Here is a 19,536-nt window from a genome sequence, read left to right on the forward strand (position 1 = left end):
TAGAATGTCCTCTCATATATATCACTCATTCATGTCCATCACCTATTAATATATAACTCTTTAAAATGTATTTTATTTCCTTGCCTAAACAGAAGATTACTTGAGAGCAAAATCATGCCCTTTTTAATTAATTCACTTATTAATTCTCAACCTGGCCAAGAGTAAATCTTTATTGATGATGAATCACTTTATCTAATTCAAGAGTTTTTCCCAATTCCACCATAAACAGTTTCATAAACTTTATGCAGCAGTCTATATATAGGGTTTAGCAACTTAAAATGTAAAATGGATGCAGTTGAGATCTGAGGATCAAAGCCAACGTTTCAAAGCCAGCGCCGGCAGGAAAGGCTTTGAGCCTATCTCCAATCATATAAGCGGAGCTAAAATTCCTAAATGGAGCTGTGGCTCAAAATGGTAGAGCACTAGCTTCAAGCCCCACGACAATACAAAAAAAAAAAAAAAACAACCAAAAAGCCCGCGTATTTTCTAAGTACTCATTGTCATAGCTTCGTTAATTTTGTTAAGTACTAAGCACTGTCGGGTGCTTTAAGCCTACTATCTCAATCTTCACAACCTAGTGGCAAGTACTAATAAATCTCATGCTATCACCCACCCCCCAAAAAAGCTTAACTGGGCGTGGTGGTGCACGCCTATAATCCGAGGCAGCAGATTGCGAGCTCGAGGCCAGGTCCGGGACGTAGCTAGACCCAGTCTCCCCACACAAAACAAACCCGTCGGCGCGGCATGGACTCACTCCCTTCGGGCCGCTATTTGCCACCAGAAGTAACTGCAGCCGCAGGGCCGCTCCACACCCTCTTTTCCCTGAGCTTACTCGCCGTTCACTCAGCTAGCCCCTAGGTCTGTTTTCTAGAAGCTACCTGCGAGGTAGGGAGCTGGCAGTGCGGGGAGCCCGGGCCGGAGCGGCGGAGGCGGCGGCCGGGGAACACGGGGCAGTGGGCCCTGCTCCCACACCAGCCCTCCTTCCGCCTCCGAGCTCCCCTCCGGGGACGCCGCGGCTCCACACCAACCGCTTCCGCACACCTCCTTACCCGGCCTGGTCTGAAGACACGGGCAGTCCTTTCCATTTCCCCTTCTCTTTCTCTTTGTCTTTCTTGGTTCCTGCAGCCGGAGTCGAGTCGTCCTCGAACACGCTGAACAGCTCGTCCCCGAAAGCGTCCGCCATCTTCCGGAGCTGGGCAACCAGGTCTCTCTCCCGCCCGGGACCACACCGACAGTGACGTCAAGCGGAGGCTCAACGGTGTCCCGTAAGAGTCAAAATAGTCAAAATCGCCTGGCGGTCAGGCATTTTATCCTTTTTGCTTCTTGCGTGCTGTGCGTACTAACGTCACCGGACACACACAAACCTCTGGTAAAGAGGCGGGTCCTAGTAAATCCGACCAATCTAGAGGCCGCAGTCGCCGCCGCCTGCGAAACCCGGATGGAGATCGCTGGGTGGCGGCGCGGGAGCCGGCTGACCTGAGCTTTCCGTGTTGCGGCCGCATAGGTCCGAAGAATCTGCCACAGCTCCAACATGGGCGGCAAAAACAAGAAGCACAAAGCGCCGGGAGCCGCAGCGGTGCGGGCCGCCGTGTCTGCTTCCAGAGCCAAAGCTGCTGAGGCCGGAGCTTCTGCGGAAACCCAGAACAAGAAGGCTGTGTCCAGGCCGCCCCCAGCAGCCGCTGCCGGCGCCCGGGAGCCCCGCGTCAAGCAAGGTACAGGGCCCCGTCACGACCACCCTGCTCAGAGTCTCCAAGCCCAGCAGTCGGCTTCCGAACTTGTCTCTCCCATCCCCAGGGCCGCCCCTCCCAGGGATGGCCTTTAGATCACCCTCCACACGTAGGCCTCCAGATTGCCGTCTGTAGCCCTGTTGCAGCGCCAGGTCTCCTTTCGAGCTCACGCTTGATTCTCTTCCAAGAGCAAAATGATTGTCTTGCTGCTGTTTCCCCAGTGATCCATCCTGAGCCATTGTCAGATAGCTCGGCAGCTGCGGAAGCAAACAGCAGCGGAGTTCGACGTCCTGGGGTCAGCTCTGTTCTTTTTATCCATTCTGTATCATTTTCGGCACCGATGTAGTGTCTCCACGTGCTCTGAAAAAAAATTAAAACCGAATAAGAATTGCCGCACTTTACACTCTGGACGCTGGTGTAAAATGATCTGGGCTCTTCTGTGCAGCCTTGCCGTCTTGCTTGGCTCTGCAAATGGGCTTGATAACTTTGGAGATGCTGCAAGTCAGCAGGCCACCCTGATAGCTGATTGCAAAAGATCAGACTCGTACTCTGTCTTGTTCTTTTTGCTTGTCGTTCTTGTTGTGGCACTCAACAAATATTTGCTAAGTGTGTGTGCGCGTGCGCGCGTGCGCATCCACAAATATTGACCATATAGCTGGTGTGGTGATGAGATTAACGAAATAGAAATATCACCTCTCCAGTTTTCCAGTCTAAGATCAGGAAGTAGACATTAACTAATTTCACAAACAGACATGTTACTCTATAATTGATAATTTCCACAAAGAAAAACCTGGTGCTTAACACTGTTTAGTGGGGAGGAGCAGGTATGGGAATCATGAATTGTCTCTGAAAAAGTGACAAGCTGAGCTCAGAAGTATAAGGCAGAGCTGACTGTAAAGCATGATGGAAATAGTATTTCAGGCAGAAGTAATAACTGTGCAGAGACTGTGAGTTTAGAAAGACTTTGAGGCTTTTGAAGAATTCTTGGAATACAAACATTGCCAAAGAAGTAAAGGACATGAGACTGGAGAAATGGGCAGTCACTGACTGAGAAGCCTGCACCTGGAAAGTAGATAATACATTTTTGCCTGCAATTTGTTGTATTTTAAACTTCAAGGATGATATACTTGTAATTAGAAATTCATATTTAGCCCTTGCTCTAGTGTGTTACACTCTGTGGATCGGTAGCTTTTTTACTTTCCCTTTGTCTTTTACTGACATTTCTCAGAATACTTCTAACTTCCTGATAGTCATTTATTATACTCTTCATCTTTTCTTTGTTTCAACGTTAAAATGTTATCCTTTCTAAAGTATCTATCCTTGACTATTTCTTGTATATACTTGGTAATGAACTGTTCATCTGTCTGTGCTTCTTTAAAGGGATTACAGTTAGGCGAGATGAGGTTAGGGGCACCTCCAAAGCTTTGATAAAGTGTGCTAAGTTTGTGAATGAATTTACTATAACTAATGGGACACCCAGAAATATTCATTCCCTTTTGGGACTCCTGACTTGAATTTATGAGATTACTGGAGTTAAAGTAAGGCATACAAGTGGAAGATACAGAAACTAACCATGCTATATTAGAATTTATTTTATGTATTTATGTATTTATTTAATTTATTGTATTTTTTAAATAGACTGTCTTTGATATAGCTATCTAGCACAGCAGTAGTTTAGGGAGCCACAAACAGGTCTTGTTCAGAAAGCCCAAATGTAAAAGAACATTACCTACTTTCAGATAGTTATATTCATAAGAACTTGTTTTCTTCTAAAACATGTATGTTAGTTCTTTTATGTGTGTGGTACTGGGATTTGTGCTCAGGGCCTCATGCTTACTGAGCCAGTCTCCCCACCACTCCATTTTTGCTTTAGTTATTTTTCAGATAGAGTTTCACCTGTGTGTGTGTGTGCGCGCGCGCGCGCGCGCGCATGCGTGTGCATGTGTGGGTGTGCGCACAAGCACCCATGCGTGCCAGTGGGGGGAGGAGGGGAGGAGTGTTTGAACTCAGGCCTGGACACTGTTCTTGAGCTTCTTTGCTCAAGGCTAGTGCTCTACTGCTTGAGCCACAGCTCCATTTCTGGCTTTTTAGTGGCAAATTGGAGATAAGAGTCTTAATAGAATTTTCTGCTCTGGCTGCTTTCAAACCACAATCCTCAAGTCTCCACTTCCTGGGTAGCTAGGAGTGAGCCACCAGTGCCCAGCATGAGTTTCACATTTTTTTAAATCTAGAGCCAACCTCAGACAGTAAACATCATACATAACTGAAAACAAAGGCCCAGACTACCACATACCTGGCTTACTGGTTGATATGGGAATCTCACTTAGTTTTTGCATGAATGATCATGAATTCTTTCCTCTCAATTAGTACCTACCCAGCCTGTCTTTGAATTTTAAAATAACAATAATAGGTATCTAATATTTAGATATCTCAGTGGGAAAAAACTATTCCTTTTGTTAAGGACTATTTAGAGACTATAGATATACTCGACTAAAGATATTGAGATAAAATCTTCCTAAATTTAGGATGGACCCGAAATCGAATAGTGTCAAGAGAAAAAGCACAAAGATTAAAATGAAGAAGAATATGGAAAGAAATAGGTAGAAACTGGAGTCATGCTACCTCAAGTCAAGCAGCATGTGGGACCAGTAGAAGCTGAATAGGCAAGGAAACTTCTTGCTTAACCCTTAGAGGAGCTCTGACTTTGAGCTCTGGCCTCCAGAATTGTGGCTATCATATACAGCCACAAAGGGTTTGTGGCTACTTTTATGGCAGCCCCAAGAAACTATAATGTGGAAATTGGTTGCTCACTTCAGCAGCACATATACTATAATGTGGAAATTGGACTGGAATTCAAGGAAAAAGATAATAGAAACTCCTACCTCCCTTTCAATTAGCAACCTACTTTTGAAGAGGAGTGGGTTTTCTTTAGAATTACCTGTCTTGTCTGATAATGATCTTATGTTCCAAGAAGTTGCAACTCAACTAAATGCCAAGAAGAAATGCATCTGACTAAAGGCTAGGAAACTGAAAACAGATTTAACCTAATAGATATATAAGTGTTCAAATTTTAGAATAAATTGGTTAACCTAAATGAATGGTAACTGGTTAAATGATTTTTGAAAGTTCTGAGTATTATTGCTAAAAAGTAGATTGAATTACTTGGTGAAATGGGAAAAAGAGTTGAAATCAGATATTTAATATTAGCAATCTTTAGAGGAAAAATAAAATGGTACAATGGCTATTAATCATTAAGTTGCCTTGATTATTTGTTGTCTGTTATATACAGGTCCAAAAATCTATAGTTTTAATTCTTCAAATGATTCTGGCGGTCCGGCAAATCTGGATAAATCTATTTTGAAAGTGAGTAACCAAGGTTTCCAGAAATGCTCCCTTTAAAAAAAATGTATCCTTACATGTAAGAAGAATTTGTGTAAGTAGTACCTTTCAGGTTAATCTTGGCTCAACAGAAGTAACTCATGACCCACAGTGAGAGTCTGAAAGAATAGGACGGTATGGATAAGTCCCATACTTCTAAGCATGGCATACACATCCTTTCAGATCTGACTTAGAATGTGTTTCTTTGTTGTTGTTGTTGTCAGTCTTGGGGCTTGAACTCTGGGCGCTGTCCCTCAGCTCTTCAGCTCAAGGCGAGCATTCTACTGCTTGAGCCACGGCACTACTGGTTTTCTAGTGGTTTATTGGAGATAAGAGCCTCACAGATGGGGGGTGGGAGGGTGGGGAGGGATGGTCTCCCGGGTGGGGTGGGGTGGGGAGGAGATATGAAGGAATGGGAAGGGGAAACAAAGGAAACAACAATGCTTGATAAGAAATGTACTCATTACTTTGCCCATATAATTGTAACCCCTCTGTATGGTATTTTCACAATAAAAAAAAATAGTTGAGATTTCTTAGTGCAATATTGATATTTTGATATACATATCAAAAAATAAAGTATCTGTATTGCTTTTTTTTTTTAAAAAAAAAAAAGAGCCTCACAGACTTTCTTGCTCAGGCTAGCTTTGAACCCTGATCCTCAGGTCTCAGCCTCCTGAGTAGCTAGGATTACAGGTGTGAGCCACCGGCACCTAGCTAGAATGCTTTTCTTACTCTCTCTCCATTACTCTCCTCCACTTAGAACTTTAGGGCTGGGTGCTATGGTTTAACTCTGCTTCAAAACTAACATAAGGGTTTAACAAAGCAAATACCACAGAGTTGAAACATGTTTTGTCCTGGGAGTGGTGGTAAAGAGGAGGGAAGATGAAAGAAGAAAGGGATGGTAGGTGACTATAGTCATTTTATGCCAGATAACTTGAGAGGCTAGGTATTGAGAGATGGGGAAGAAATGATGGTAGGAGTAACATTGATCAAGATGCATTGTACTTATAAACTGGTACGTTGAATTGGATCCCTTTTGTACAACCACATAAAGATTTTTTTTTAACTCTAGGCCCAGGTGCTGTCCCTAAGCTCTTCAGCTCAAGGCTAGTGCTCTACTGCTTGAGCCACAGGGCCACTTCCGGCCTTTTCTGCTTATGTAGTGCTGAGGAATCGAACCCAGGGCCTCATGCATGCAAGGCAAGCACTCTACCACTCAGCCACCTTCCCAGCCCCACATAAAGATGATTTTTTTTAATAAATAAAATTTAAAAACTTTAGGGCCAAAGATATAGCTTTAATTTGCCCCAAATGCACAAGGCTCTAGGTTCCATCCTCAAGACGACATTTAAAAAAAAAGAAAGAAAAAAAAGAACCTTTAGTTTGTGGGAAAATCATTATTTCTCCAAATCCTATTATTTTAAAACCACATGCATTTCTCCATCTCTGCATAGAGTATCCTAACTCTCCTTTCATTTTTGTATTACCATACTTGGTTATATTGTTATATGTTATATATTTATGTTTCCTCATTAGAATGAATTCCTGAATATATATTTGGCATTCAGTTAAGTGATAAAGGGAAGGTAATTTTTGTGAGTATTTTATTTTCTGAGGTTAAAATATCAATGGAACAGAAAATAAATGGCTAATGTGAGAAAAATGTATGACTCAAAAGATTTTGTATCGGCCAGGATTTTGTTTATTTTTGTTAACATTTAAAAAGTCTGTATAGCATGACAACTACTTAAAGGGGAGGATACGATTTCTTTCTACTTTTAAGTGATACTGTAACACCGTAGGCAAAGCAGATTAGTCATGCTTTTTTCTAGTTTCACCTTGGTTTTGGACAGGTGAAGATACTGTTGTAAGCTGTAACATGACCAGTTTATGGTCTCAAGTGTTTAGCTATTAAGCCAGATTCCTTAGCAGACCAAATCTTTTGTCATTGATGTGTTCTGACACATTACCTTAATGTTTAAAGAAATTTTTTTGTTGAAATGGCTTGAGTTTCATCAGAGAGGGTCCAATTAATTTTTCATCACTTGTAGTTAATGCTGCATCTAGAAATCCTCTAGAAATGTGTTAGGCTGACACAACTTGATGGAGCTCCACAGGGCTTGTTTTCCAAAGAAAAGCGTACCATTTAGAGAAATACAAATAAATTTCCCTAGATCTTGTGTTAAAAAACGTTAAAGCCACTCAGCAGTAGAGTTTGTATATGGAGATGTAGTGCGCTCACAGTGTGCTTTAAAGGGTAGCAAATACAGATAAGTTTTTTAAAAAAAAGATTTTGTAACCTAGGGCTGGAGTCATAACTCAGGTGGTAGAACACTAGCTGACTGAGTAAGCCAGTTGAGCAAGCAAGAATCCTTGAATTCAAATCGAGGTGTATATGTACATTTTCTTTTCCTTTGGTACTTTTATTTTTTTATATCCCCAGTTTTAGAGGAGCATTTGTTCTGTCAGGCTCTATGCTTGAGCTGGTTTTCTTAAGGCAGATGTCTATTCTGTTTCCAGGGATTCTGATTCAGTATATTTAGTGTGGCTTAGCAATTTTTATCATAGCCACCCAACATGACACAAGACAGTGTGTTGAGAAATTGACATCAAGAGGCTCTATAGGAGGATTTTTGTTCCTTGGCACATATAGTTGCTTTTTTCCAAGTCCCAGGTTTTTTTTAAGATGGTAGAAATTCATGTTAATCTCAATAAAAAAAAAAGAAAAAGGTATTTTCTATATCGACTTATAACTGAAATTTTTAGTTTGGTTGGCATAAGTAGTCAACAAAACTGATTACTTTTTTACTTTAAAATTTAACTTTTAACTGGTATAACCTTTTTTTTGCCTCAACAGGTGGTAATTAATAACAAATTAGAGCAAAGAATTATTGGAGTGATCAATGAACATAAAAAGCAAAGTAATGACAAAGGAGTGATTTCTGGAAGACTTACTGCCAAAAAGTTACAGGTATTTTACAAACTTTCTATACATCTAAACTTCCATACTTATGATCATGGCATAGAAATGGGGCTTTCTCACTTGTGCCTCTGGGCCAGAGTCTTGCTTCATAGCCCATCCTCTTACTTCAGCTTCCTTAGTGCTGATATTATAAACACATGCTACCTCATGCAGCTTAGTGTGACACTTTTATGACAACTCTACCTAGATAGAAATAACCTTTTCTACTTCCATGGAGACCTTATATACATGGTTTTAAAAATAACATTTTCCACTTTCATGGAGATCTCATATATAGATCTACAAGAATAGGGAAAGAATTGTACTAAATCAAGGGCATACATTGGAATGATGATAAGAAAACTGGATTACATTCCAAAAATTATACTATCCAGTACTCTGTGCCAAGCACTTTGCTTATTCTGACATTGTAACCTACAAAATAGATATATTTGGTATCATTTTTTCAAATGCATAAGTAAAGGCTTTAAAAGTTTACCAGTTTCAGCCTAAGATTATTAGTAAGCAGAATCTGCCCAACTCCAAAGTTTATGCTATTCAAAGTGCATTATAATATTTATATCTAATAATGTTCATTGGAACACTGCTTACATAATAAAAAGGAAAAAAATACCTGAATGTTCATATAGGAAAGTATGTGGCTAAATAATGAAATACCAATCCAGTGACATATTATTATGTAACTATATATGCTGATGAAGTTTCTAATGATTTGTTGTTTATGTTACAATGTTAAATGAAAGTTGTTTTACAGAATTGTATGAAAGAAATCATACACACTGTAAGCATTATATTTGCATAGTAAAATAAATGGTTAATTTTCTTTTTTCATTATTTGTAATACCGGAGATGGAACCCAAGCCTTGTTTGTGCTAAGCAAGCATCCTACCATTGAGCTATATCCTTAACACTCCTCCAATAAAAAAGGTCTTTTTTTTTTTTAATTCTCTCTCTTTTTTTTAGCAGAACTAGGGTTTGAACTCAAAGTTCTTGAGTTTGCTAACCAGGGATCCTTTCATTTGAGTCATGCTTCCCACCCTGTTATTCTTAAAATTATAATTTTTGTCAGTTTCTAGTTTATAATTACTGAGAAGAAAATTTGAGATGAAAGAGAAAATTGACAGTTGTGATTTTTTACATTTCTCTTTCAAAGGATTTATATATGGCTTTGCAAGCATTTTCATTTAAGACAAAGGACATTGAGGATGCCATGACCAATACACTCTTACATGGAGGTGATCTTCATTCTGCTTTGGACTGGCTCTGTTTGAATCTTTCAGATGGTAAACAACAACTCATTAAATCCCTTCCATTTCTAAAACTTTTTAAAATAGTCTCAGTATTTGTATCGATCTTTATAATAAATTTTCAGTTATAATTATTTACTCAAACTATTTCTTTTTTTATTTTGTCAGTTGTGGGGCTTGAACTCAGGACCTGGGCTGTCCCTGAGCTCTTTAGCTCAAGACTGGCGCTCTACCACTTGAGCCACAGCACCACTTCCTACTCAAAATATTTCTATCTGAATTCATTCTTTCTGGTATATTCTTCTTAGAGGTTGTGGTGTATACAAGAAAAAGTTACTTGTGTGTTTTTCAGTTTATCATTATTTTTATAATGTACTTAATGCAACAGATTCTCAAACTTCGCCTGTGTAGCATGTATTAGGCTATATCTTCTAGGTTTTGGTTTAGAAATTAGGATTGTCCTTGGATAAATAAGCAGAGGGTCATGATTATACTAAAGTGCTAGTAGCTTTTGTGATCGATGAAGGATGCTTCCATGTGTTATGACAGAGCCATCAGGTGGAAAAATTAACATCTTTTTTAAGAACATTTGAGAGCCTGGCAAAGGTGAAAGTAGTGACTATATAATAGTAGGCTAACTAATCAATCCCCACCCACTTCTAGTTTGACAAAACTAATTAATCCTAGTATTTTCTTCTTATGAGAAGTAGAAGAAAATTCAGTTCTCTGTGTTTTGGTTTATATGTATACTTTACAAATACTTGTTTTATGTATCATATGTATGTTTATTTTCAACACAGTTTGTTTTATCTTAAGATGCACTTCCTGAAGGATTCAGTCAAGAATTTGAAGAGCAACAACCTAAAAGTAGACCAAAATTTCAGTCTCCTCAAATACAAGCTACTATTTCACCTCCATTACAAACTAAAACTAATAAACGGGAAGAAGACCCTAAGATCAAGGTAATTATAGAACAAAGTATTTAGGCTGGGCTTCGTGGTGTACTTCTATAATCCCAGAACTCCAGAAGCTGAGGCATGACCATAGAAGCTTGAATCTCAAAAAGAATTAACACTTAGCTGGGCACCAGTGGCCCCCACCTGTAATCCTAATCACTCAGGAGGCTGAGATCTTAGGATGGAGGTTCAAAGCTAGCCCAGTAAGACTCTTATCTCCAGTTTACCATCTAGAAGTCAGAAGGAGAGCTGTGGATCATCTGGCAGAGCACTAGCCTTGAGGACAAAAGCCCAGGAACAGTACATAGGCCTTGAGTTCAAGCCCCAGGACTGGCCCGGAAAAAAAGAATTAAGCATTTAAAGTTTCATAAAGTCAGAATGAGGCACATATAGCTCATAAGAATGTAAACATTAGACTTGTATATTACTTTCCTTAAAAATAACTGGTTTGGCCGGGCGCTGGTGGCTCACGCCTGTAATCCTAGCTACTCAGGAGGCTGAGATCTGAGGATCACGGTTCAAAGCCAGCCCAGGCAGGAAAGACCATGAGACTCCTATTTCCAATAAACCACCTGAAAACCGGAAGTGGCGCTGTAGCTCAAGTGGTAGAGCGCTCGCCTTGAGCTGGAGAGCTAAGGGACAGCGCCCAGGCCCAGAGTTCAAGCCCCACAACCGACAAAAAAATAACTGGTTTGCCCTACTATCACTATCTCACTTATCTATTGTTGCACAACAAACCACTCCAAAGGATAGTGAATGAGAAAGTACTTTTCTTATTTTTTTTATAATTATATAGTCTGGGGCAGGTTCAGTTTAATAATTCTTTTGCCAGTGATACCTTCTGTGGCTGGAATATCCAAGCTGGCTGCTTTACTCTCATTGCTAGTGCTTCTGCTAGACACTAGCCATTCATCCCCTATCTACACGTGGTCTCTCCACAAGCTTTTCTTGACTTTCCTCACATACTCCTTAGAGAAGTCAGACTTCTTTTAAGCATCTGGCTTCTAAGAACAAGTATAGTTGTCCCTCAGTATCTGTAAAGTATCAACTTAGGACCCTTGAGGATACTGTAATGTACAAGTACTAATCTCATTTAAATGACAGAAAATTTGGCATAGCACCCATGTATATAATCATTCAAAATTATTATGTATAGTATAGAAATATACAATATTATTATAGTCCCTGATATAATGTGAATGCTAAATGGTTTGCGAGATAGTATTGTTTGAGAAATATTGAAGCAGGAAAAATAGTCTCCGTGTTCAGTACAGACAGCATTTTTTCCTAAATACCTTGTGTATGAGGTTGGTTGATTTCAGGCCTATAGAACTCACAGATACAAAGGATCAGCTGCATTTCAAGATGATGAGCAAAGTGTATAAATTGTATCAAGCCCTTGCTTACATAGTTGCTAATGTTAAAGTAAGAGGCATGACCAAGCCCAGAGTTTCTGAAATAAAATAAAAGGAGGACATGAATACTGAGAAGGGTAGTTGATTGGGGCATTACATATTATCATATTGTCCTTTTAAAGGCACTTTCTAAGGAACCATGTTAGGGTTTTTTTGTTTTGTTTGTGCTGGTAGTGGGACTTGAAATCAGGGCCTGGGCTATGTCCCTGAACTTTCGTGTTTGAGGCTAGCACTCCACTACTTGAGCCATAGCTCCACTTCTGGCTTTTTTTGGTAGTTAGTTGGAGGTGAGAACTCACAGGCTTCAAACCTGGATCCTCAGATTTCAGCCTCCTGAAAACTAGAATTACAAATATGAGCCACCATGCCTGGCTTAATATTAGTTTTTAAAAATAGTTTTTTCATTCTTTTTTAACTCTTTATGTAAACATATTGTTTAGATTTTGCAGGTTTAGACTACTTAGGGAAATATTGTATTTAGTTCATTTGTCCCTTGCTGAATAATAATAATAGGATTTTGAGACTTATGTTTCTATTTTACAGTGAACAAATGGTAGAAGCAGAACCTTGATAGTTTAATACTTTTTCCAACTTTAATTTTTCAGATATTTGTTTTTTTTTCTAGCCAATAAAGGAAGAAAAAAATATGGAGGTAAATATGAAAGAGTGGATTTTACAATATGCAGAACAACAAAATGAAAAAGAAAAAAGTGAGAACTCTAGCAGTTTAGAAGAGGAAGAAAAATTTGACCCTGTAAGTAGAAAAGTAAATGGTGCTTCTAGCTAGATATTACTAGGCAAAATATTCAACTTTTCTGACTCTTGCTTTACTCATTATAAATTAGAGAAGAACCTCTGAAATTGATAAGAAGATGGAACAAAATAAATGTAAAAGCTGAGCAAACTGTTTGTTCCATAGCTATTAATTATATTGGTTCTAAGCTTAAACACATAATCCTCACATATTTTTAAGTGAGTCTTCTGTGTGAAGAGTATGCTAGATTCTTTGTGTAATAAAACATACACTAAAGCACATTCTTACAAAGGAAGTCCATAATTTGGAGAAAAAAAATCATAAGATAAAAATACACTGCTAGGTCAATGAGCTAGGTTTTTGTTACTGGAAAAATACCTGAGAAAATCAACTTAAAAGGTGTAGCTCTTTATTTTGGCTCATGGCTTCAGAATCATTAGTCCATGGTCAAAGGCCTGCGCCATCATTTTAGAGATAGTGGGGAGGCAGAATCATGATAGGAGTAGAAGTGGAGGAGCTGCTCACCTCATGGCATGCCGAAAGCAAAGCACAGAAAAAGGACTAGAATCCCAGTGTTGTTTTCAAGCCTATGCACCCAGTGACTAATGAGCCTTTGGAGGACATTTAGGATTCAAACTGTTAAAATGAAAAAAGCATATTACAGGAAGAAAATAACATGTACATTTAATAACATGTATCTGTTTACAATTATATGAAAAGCTTTCTAAAAACAGACACCTTGCAAAAACATGGAAGGCCAATTGATATGTAAAAAGTGTTTTTTAATCTTTAAAGGAATGAAAATTACAATGAGATACATATCCATCAAAATGGCTGCAATTTAGAAAATCAGTAATAGAGAGATAGAGTGACTGGAACATTCATACTTGCTAAGAGGAATATAAAATGGTTCCAATCTGGAAGACTTGTTGGCTTATCCACATAAAATTAAATGCCCTCCAACTGAGCGGTTTCATTTATAGATATTAAGAAAAATGAAATCATTGACAAATTTTTATAGTATAAAATGTTTATACTGTAAACATTGACAAATGTTTACAGTATCTTTGTTCATAGTAAATAAATACTGTTGTACATAGCCAATATGGCTCTATCGCTTGAGCTGCAGTTCCACTTCTGGTTTTTTGGTGGTTAATTGGTGATGAGTCCCACAGACTTTTCTGGTGAGGCTCACTTGAATGAGCTACTTATCCTGCGTAGCTAGAATTGCAGTCATGAGTGACCAGCACCCAACTTTGTTACACACATTTTTCTCAGAAGCCCCTTTTTAATGTATAACTTCCATTTCTTTAATTTCTCTATGAAAAATTCCTAAAAGTAGATTTGCTCTTTTATGACATTGTATTGACCATAGATAAGCTAATCTTTTTTTTTTCATTTCTTCCTCATTGTTTTATTTGGAACAGAATGAAAGATACTTGCACCTTGCAGCAAAACTTTCAGATGCAAAGGAGCAAGCAGCTTCCTTTAAACTAGAAAAAAACAAGCAAGGACAAAAAGAAGCTCAAGAAAAAATAAGGAAATTTCAAAGAGGTAAAGATTTTCAAATTCCTCAATGGAAAAATATTTCTGTTCTTGTCTAACAGTTTATAGCTGAGAGTGTCCAGCCTTTTCTGTAGCAATGCAAATGGTTATAAATAGCATAGACTTTGTGGATCGGTCTGTCATAACTTCTCAACTCTGCTGTTACAACATAAAAGAAGCCATAGATAGTAGCAAAATGAAGACTTACGTTCTTATCAGACTTTATCTATGGAAACTTAGCTACACATGTCACCAAGTATTCTTTATAGTTTTTCAACCATTGGAAAAATATAGAAGCTATCTTAACACACAGGCCATATATAAACAGGGAGTGGGCCTGAGATTTGGCTTGCAGGCCATAATTTGCCAACTATAGATTTATACCATAAAATAGCATCTCCATTCAAGAAAGCAACACAAATGCAATCTTACATGTATTTATTTCAGATGAGTATGTTCTTTGCAGGCCTACCTATTACATCTTTTAAATAAATTACCTATAAAAGCTAATAGCTTGTCTCTAACCTCTAACAGACTACCTAGTAACAATTATTAAGTAATTGACTCCAAGAAAAAGCAGAAGCCTGTTTTTAAACCACTTTTGCAAAATAATAAGGCATAAATACAAATACATGAAAGACATCTTTTCCTTGGCAGAAATGGAAACTTTAGAAGACCATCCAATATTCAATCCAGCCATCAAAATTTCACATCAGCAAAATGAAAAGAAAAAGCCTCCTGTAGTCACAGAAGAAGAAAATGCTTTGAACTTTAATTTATTTGAAAAATCTGCTGTTAATGAAGAGCAAAAAGGTAAAATAAAGGAAAAGTGGTCCCTGTGTAATTTATTAATAACAAAATACCAAAGATTATATCATTATAAAATTCGTTCCTTTGCATTCTTATGATTTCTTAATATTGGCAATGAAGTCATACTTTCTTTTTTTAAGTAGGAAAAACCATAATAACTCACTTACATAGTATTCACAACTATAAATGATGTGCTTCAGTCTCATGTACAGCCCATTCTCCTAATTTGTACCAGCTTTGTTTCTGTACCATAGCTCTAAATGTGAGTTTCCTGTTACAAACTTATTTTGGTTTTGGTTTTTTAAGGGGTATTTTTTTTTCACTGCTTAGGATCAGACTCAAACTTCAGTTGACTCCATGTCTATTGACATCAGTAACAAGCCAAAACCTTTTCTATGACATTGAGATACCTTGCATTCTTCATACTCGAGCTTGCCACTTTTTTTTTCCATCTGGATGCTCTAGCTACATAATTCTTTACATTTGTTTTGAATCTTTATTATGCAGAATAATAGGTGCCGTGTGTACAGTAATTAATAAAATAACCCAGTTCCTTCTTTAGGAAAGGTAGCTTTAAATATACAAATAAGTATATATTTTAAAATTGTGATGTCTCAAAAAAATATTGACTTTTGATAATCAAGATGACCTAGTTTAGACTGGGGATACCTTACTGATATTTAACTCTTGACATCTGAAAAATGATTAGATGTTATCCTGGTGACAAATTGCTGGAAAGAACCTCCACTTTAGAAGTCTAAAGTGAAAGGAAGTGTTTGCACCATAACTCCTCAACAGAGCTTTCTAGAATGGAAAGGCTCTATTTCCACTGTCCATCGAATATGATAGTTACTAGCAAAATAAGAATAATGAAGACCTAAAATGTTAGTGGCTGGGCACTGGTGGCTCACACCTATAATCCTAGCTACTCAGGAGGACAAGATCTGAGGATCATGGTTCAAAGCCAAGCCAGGCAGAAGAGACCCTGAGACTTGTCTCCAATAAACCACCAGAAAACCGGAAGTGGTGCTGTAGCTCAAGCAAGTAGAGTGCTCATCTTGAGCTGAAGAGCTGAGGGAGTGCCCAAGCCCAGAGTTCAAGCCGCAACAACAACAACAAAAAAAAATGTTAGTGTATCTGAGAAAATAAACATTTAACTAACCACATGACTACTATATTAAGCCAGGCATATTAAGAGTATCTGGGGAATTGTCTGAAGGCTACTGTGATCACAGTATATAGGGAGTTATGGAGAAGGATTATAAGTGAAAAGCAGAGGTGGACCATAAAATCCTTTTAGGTAATAGTAAATATCTGTAGTTTACAGCTTATGATGATGATGGCAGTGGCTGTGTTAAGAAGGAATAAGACTTCTGGTTTATATTTTTATAATGACTAATGATAGGGCACCTACCAAATGTCATTCTGATAGATATTTTGTAAGAATATATCAGTTTCTCAAGATAATTTCTTTCAAAGATTCAGAATTTTATATGATTCAATAGTCTATTAAAAGAATTACATCAGCTGTGGAAAAGCAAACCTTTTTATCCTATCTTTATCCATTCTCTTCTGAAAATGATGTTCCCAAAAATGGGAAGATTTCAGTCACTCAAAAGAGAATTTATATTGCTGCATAACCGCTATTTTAAAAACGAATCTTTGTCTGCTGTTTTAGATAAAAAGAAAGAACCCCATGATGTAAGAAATTTTGACTATACAACTCGAAGCTGGACTGGAAAATCTCCCAAACAATTTCTGATTGATTGGGTTAGGAAGAATCTTCCCAAGAGTCCAAACCCTTCCTTTGAAAAAGTTGCAGTAGGTAGATACTGGAAATGTAGGTATGTTTTCCTGGTTAACTGGATGAACTTTTAGAAAGAAAAAGTAAAGTGAAAATATTTCTATTTCTTATGAATTAAATGGACATGGAGGAATGCATAATCCCCTATCTTGGGTTCGTAGTGCATATAAACCATCTAGGCTAGGTATAACATTTATGCCTATAATCCCAACTACTTTGGAAACATAGATCTGGAGGATTGAGGTTCAAGTCTAGAACAAAAAGTTTGGAGCAAAAAGTTAGTGAAACTCCATCATAACCTACAAAGTGGTGTGTCTCATCCAAACTATGTGGAGGCATATTAGTTAGGATCATGGCCAGACTAGCACGAGGCCCTATTTGAAAAAAAACTAAAGCAAAAATGACTGGAGACTTGATTCAAGTGGTAGAGCCCCTGGCTAACCCCAGTTTAAGTCTGAGTTTAAGTACCAGTACGACAAATATAAATAAATACTGCAATGCCTTCCATGAACACTTCTAAATAATTCAAACTTAAAGGTTTTTTTATCCAGCCTCAGGAATTTTAAAAAGTTGTTTGTTTAACTTCTTTTAGGGTAAGAGTAGTCAAGTCTGAAGATGACGTCCTAGCAGTGTGTCCTACAATCCTAACAGAGGATGGCATGCAAGCTCAGCACCTGGGAGCTACTTTAGCCCTTTATCGTTTAGTGAAAGGTCAGGTAAGACTTTTAGGCCTAGATACTTCAGAAATCATTTGTGGACTAATTTATGTATAGGTTGAATATCCTTAATCTAAAACTGTTTGCTTCAAAATCTGAATTTGGAGAGGCGTGACATGACAAGTGGAAAATTTGACATCAAGAAACTTGAATGGAAAAAATTATTTTAAAATGTTATGTCTTATCGTCAGGGTATGTTTATAAGGTATATATGAAACATAAATGGATTTTGTGTTTAGACTTGAGTTCTAACTTCCTATGTATACCTCTATCTATATGCAAATAACCTCAAGCCAAAGGCAAAACATTTCTCATCTCAAAGCATTTTGGATAAGGGATGCTCAACCCTTATATATTAGAATTATATATATAATTATATCATATATAATTATATATATTATATATATAATTAGTATTTGTAAGGTAGTTTTTACTATGGCCCTCTGTTCCAGTTTTACTGTGTATGTCTTCTGATTAATTTTCATTTCTGATTATAATTTCATTTCCTTTCAACTTAAACATAGCTCAGTCTTTCTCTTAAATTACAGGTCTAAAAGGAAAAGTTCCAACTTTTGGATCATTTACAGATAAATAATTGTGTGAACTGGTTAAATTTAAGAGATTTTCTTTTAAGTTTATTTGCCTTTAATGTTATATTGCCTCTCAACTTAGACATTTTAGACACTTAATTTCAGGTTATACCAACTGTACACTTCCAGTTTAAGGAAAATGTTAAAAAAAAAAAAAGTACTACAGAAAGTAGTTCTTTTTTTTTTTTTTTTGTCAGTTGTGGGGTTTGAACTCCGGGCCTGAGCACTGTCCCTCAGCTCTTCAGCTCAAGGCTAGTGCTCTACCACTTGAGCTACAGCGCCACTTCCGGTTTTCTGGTGGTTTATTGGAGATAAGAGTTTCACGGACTTTCCTGCCTGGGCTGGCTTTGAACCACAATCCTCAGGTCTCAGCCTCCTGAGTAGCTAGGATACAGGCGTGAGCCACCAGCTCCCGGCTAGAAAGTAGTTCTTTAAGAGAACACAGGATACTCTTTAAAATTTGGATTATCAACACAGTATTATTTAATCTTTATTTGTATATGTGTGTTTGTGCATGTGTTTCCTTGGGCTTGTCTCTGAACTTTTCTCCTCAAGGCTAGTGCTCTGCCACATGAGTTAAAGCTCCACTTTGGGCCTTTTTAGTAATTAATGGAGATAAGAATTTCACAGACTTTCCTGCTGCAGCTGGATTTGAACAGCAATTCTCAAGTCTCAGCCTCCTGAGTAGCTAGAATTACAGTTGTGAGCCACCATCAGCCTCCAGCTTGTTTTTCTTTCTTTAGAGAAGATAGAACCATTTAAAATTTTAGACACTCAGCCGGACACTGGTGGCTTACTCCTATAATCCTACCTACTCAGGAGACTGAGATATGAGGGTCAGGTTCAAAGCCAGCCCAGGCAAGAAAGTCTGTGAGACTCTTATCTCCAATAAAAACCACTAGAAAACCAGAAGTGGCACTGTAGCTCAAGCAGTAGAGTGCTCACCTTGAGCTGAAGAGCGCAGGGACAGCGCTCAAACCCAGAGTTCAAGCCCTACGACCGACCCAAAAAAAAAAAGAAACAAACAAAAATTTTAGACGCTCATTTAAGTGCAACTCTTATTATTCTTCTTAGTTTCTGCCAGTTCTTAATGTTTTTATTTTGTAAAATAAGTTATCATAAGCTATGTTTACTTGAGAGATAATTGTGAGTTATTTGAGGCACAGAATTTGAAAAACTTTAATTCAGTCTCATGTAGTGCATTGGTCTCTTGTATACAACTGCCCAAATCTCAAAGAGTGTTAGGTATTTTTTTAAGTTTTATGTTCATCTATATTTTATTTAGCCCAACTGCAGAAATAAATAGTTAACATTTATTCTTTAGTTTGCCATACTGTAGAAATAAACTCTTCACATGTGCTAAATTAATACTCAAAGTGTGTGGGGGGAGGAGGCCGGCCTTGGGGAGGCGGAGACAGGACTTTGTTACTAGTCTTTTTTAATGCAGAAACTGAAGCCAGAGAGATTAACTTAGTTTCCCCATCTAGTAATTTTAAAAACTTGAATGTGGCTGGGCGCTGGTGGCTCATGCCTGTAATCCTAGCTACTCAGGAGGCTGAGATCTGAGGATCGCGGTTCAAAGCCAGCCCGGGCAGGAGAGACCGTGAGACT

General features: G+C 38.0%; 2 protein-coding genes across 2 annotated transcripts in view; one reads left to right on the forward strand and one right to left on the reverse strand.

Moving 5' to 3' along the window:
* The window catches only part of Skiv2l2 (superkiller viralicidic activity 2-like 2 (S. cerevisiae)), a 56,535-nt gene extending 55,246 nt beyond the window's left edge, over window positions 1-1,289 (reverse strand). The window contains exon 1 of the mRNA XM_013018577.1: window positions 1,050-1,289. Within this exon, the coding sequence (XP_012874031.1) occupies window positions 1,050-1,183 (134 nt within the window). The 5' untranslated portion in view covers window positions 1,184-1,289. The remainder of the gene's footprint in view (window positions 1-1,049) is intronic.
* Window positions 1,290-1,434: 145 nt separating this feature from the next.
* Dhx29 (DEAH (Asp-Glu-Ala-His) box polypeptide 29) overlaps window positions 1,435-19,536 on the forward strand; it is a 59,405-nt gene continuing 41,303 nt past the window's right edge. The window contains exons 1-10 of the mRNA XM_013018505.1: window positions 1,435-1,712; window positions 5,017-5,090; window positions 7,963-8,076; window positions 9,242-9,371; window positions 10,152-10,297; window positions 12,332-12,460; window positions 13,888-14,014; window positions 14,663-14,818; window positions 16,494-16,659; window positions 17,212-17,335. Of these exons, the coding sequence (XP_012873959.1) occupies window positions 1,532-1,712; window positions 5,017-5,090; window positions 7,963-8,076; window positions 9,242-9,371; window positions 10,152-10,297; window positions 12,332-12,460; window positions 13,888-14,014; window positions 14,663-14,818; window positions 16,494-16,659; window positions 17,212-17,335 (1,347 nt within the window). The 5' untranslated portion in view covers window positions 1,435-1,531. The remainder of the gene's footprint in view (window positions 1,713-5,016; window positions 5,091-7,962; window positions 8,077-9,241; window positions 9,372-10,151; window positions 10,298-12,331; window positions 12,461-13,887; window positions 14,015-14,662; window positions 14,819-16,493; window positions 16,660-17,211; window positions 17,336-19,536) is intronic.

Source organism: Dipodomys ordii, unplaced genomic scaffold, assembly GCF_000151885.1.
Source record: "Dipodomys ordii isolate 6190 unplaced genomic scaffold, Dord_2.0 Scaffold41, whole genome shotgun sequence".
Classification (NCBI taxonomy): domain Eukaryota; kingdom Metazoa; phylum Chordata; class Mammalia; order Rodentia; family Heteromyidae; genus Dipodomys; species Dipodomys ordii.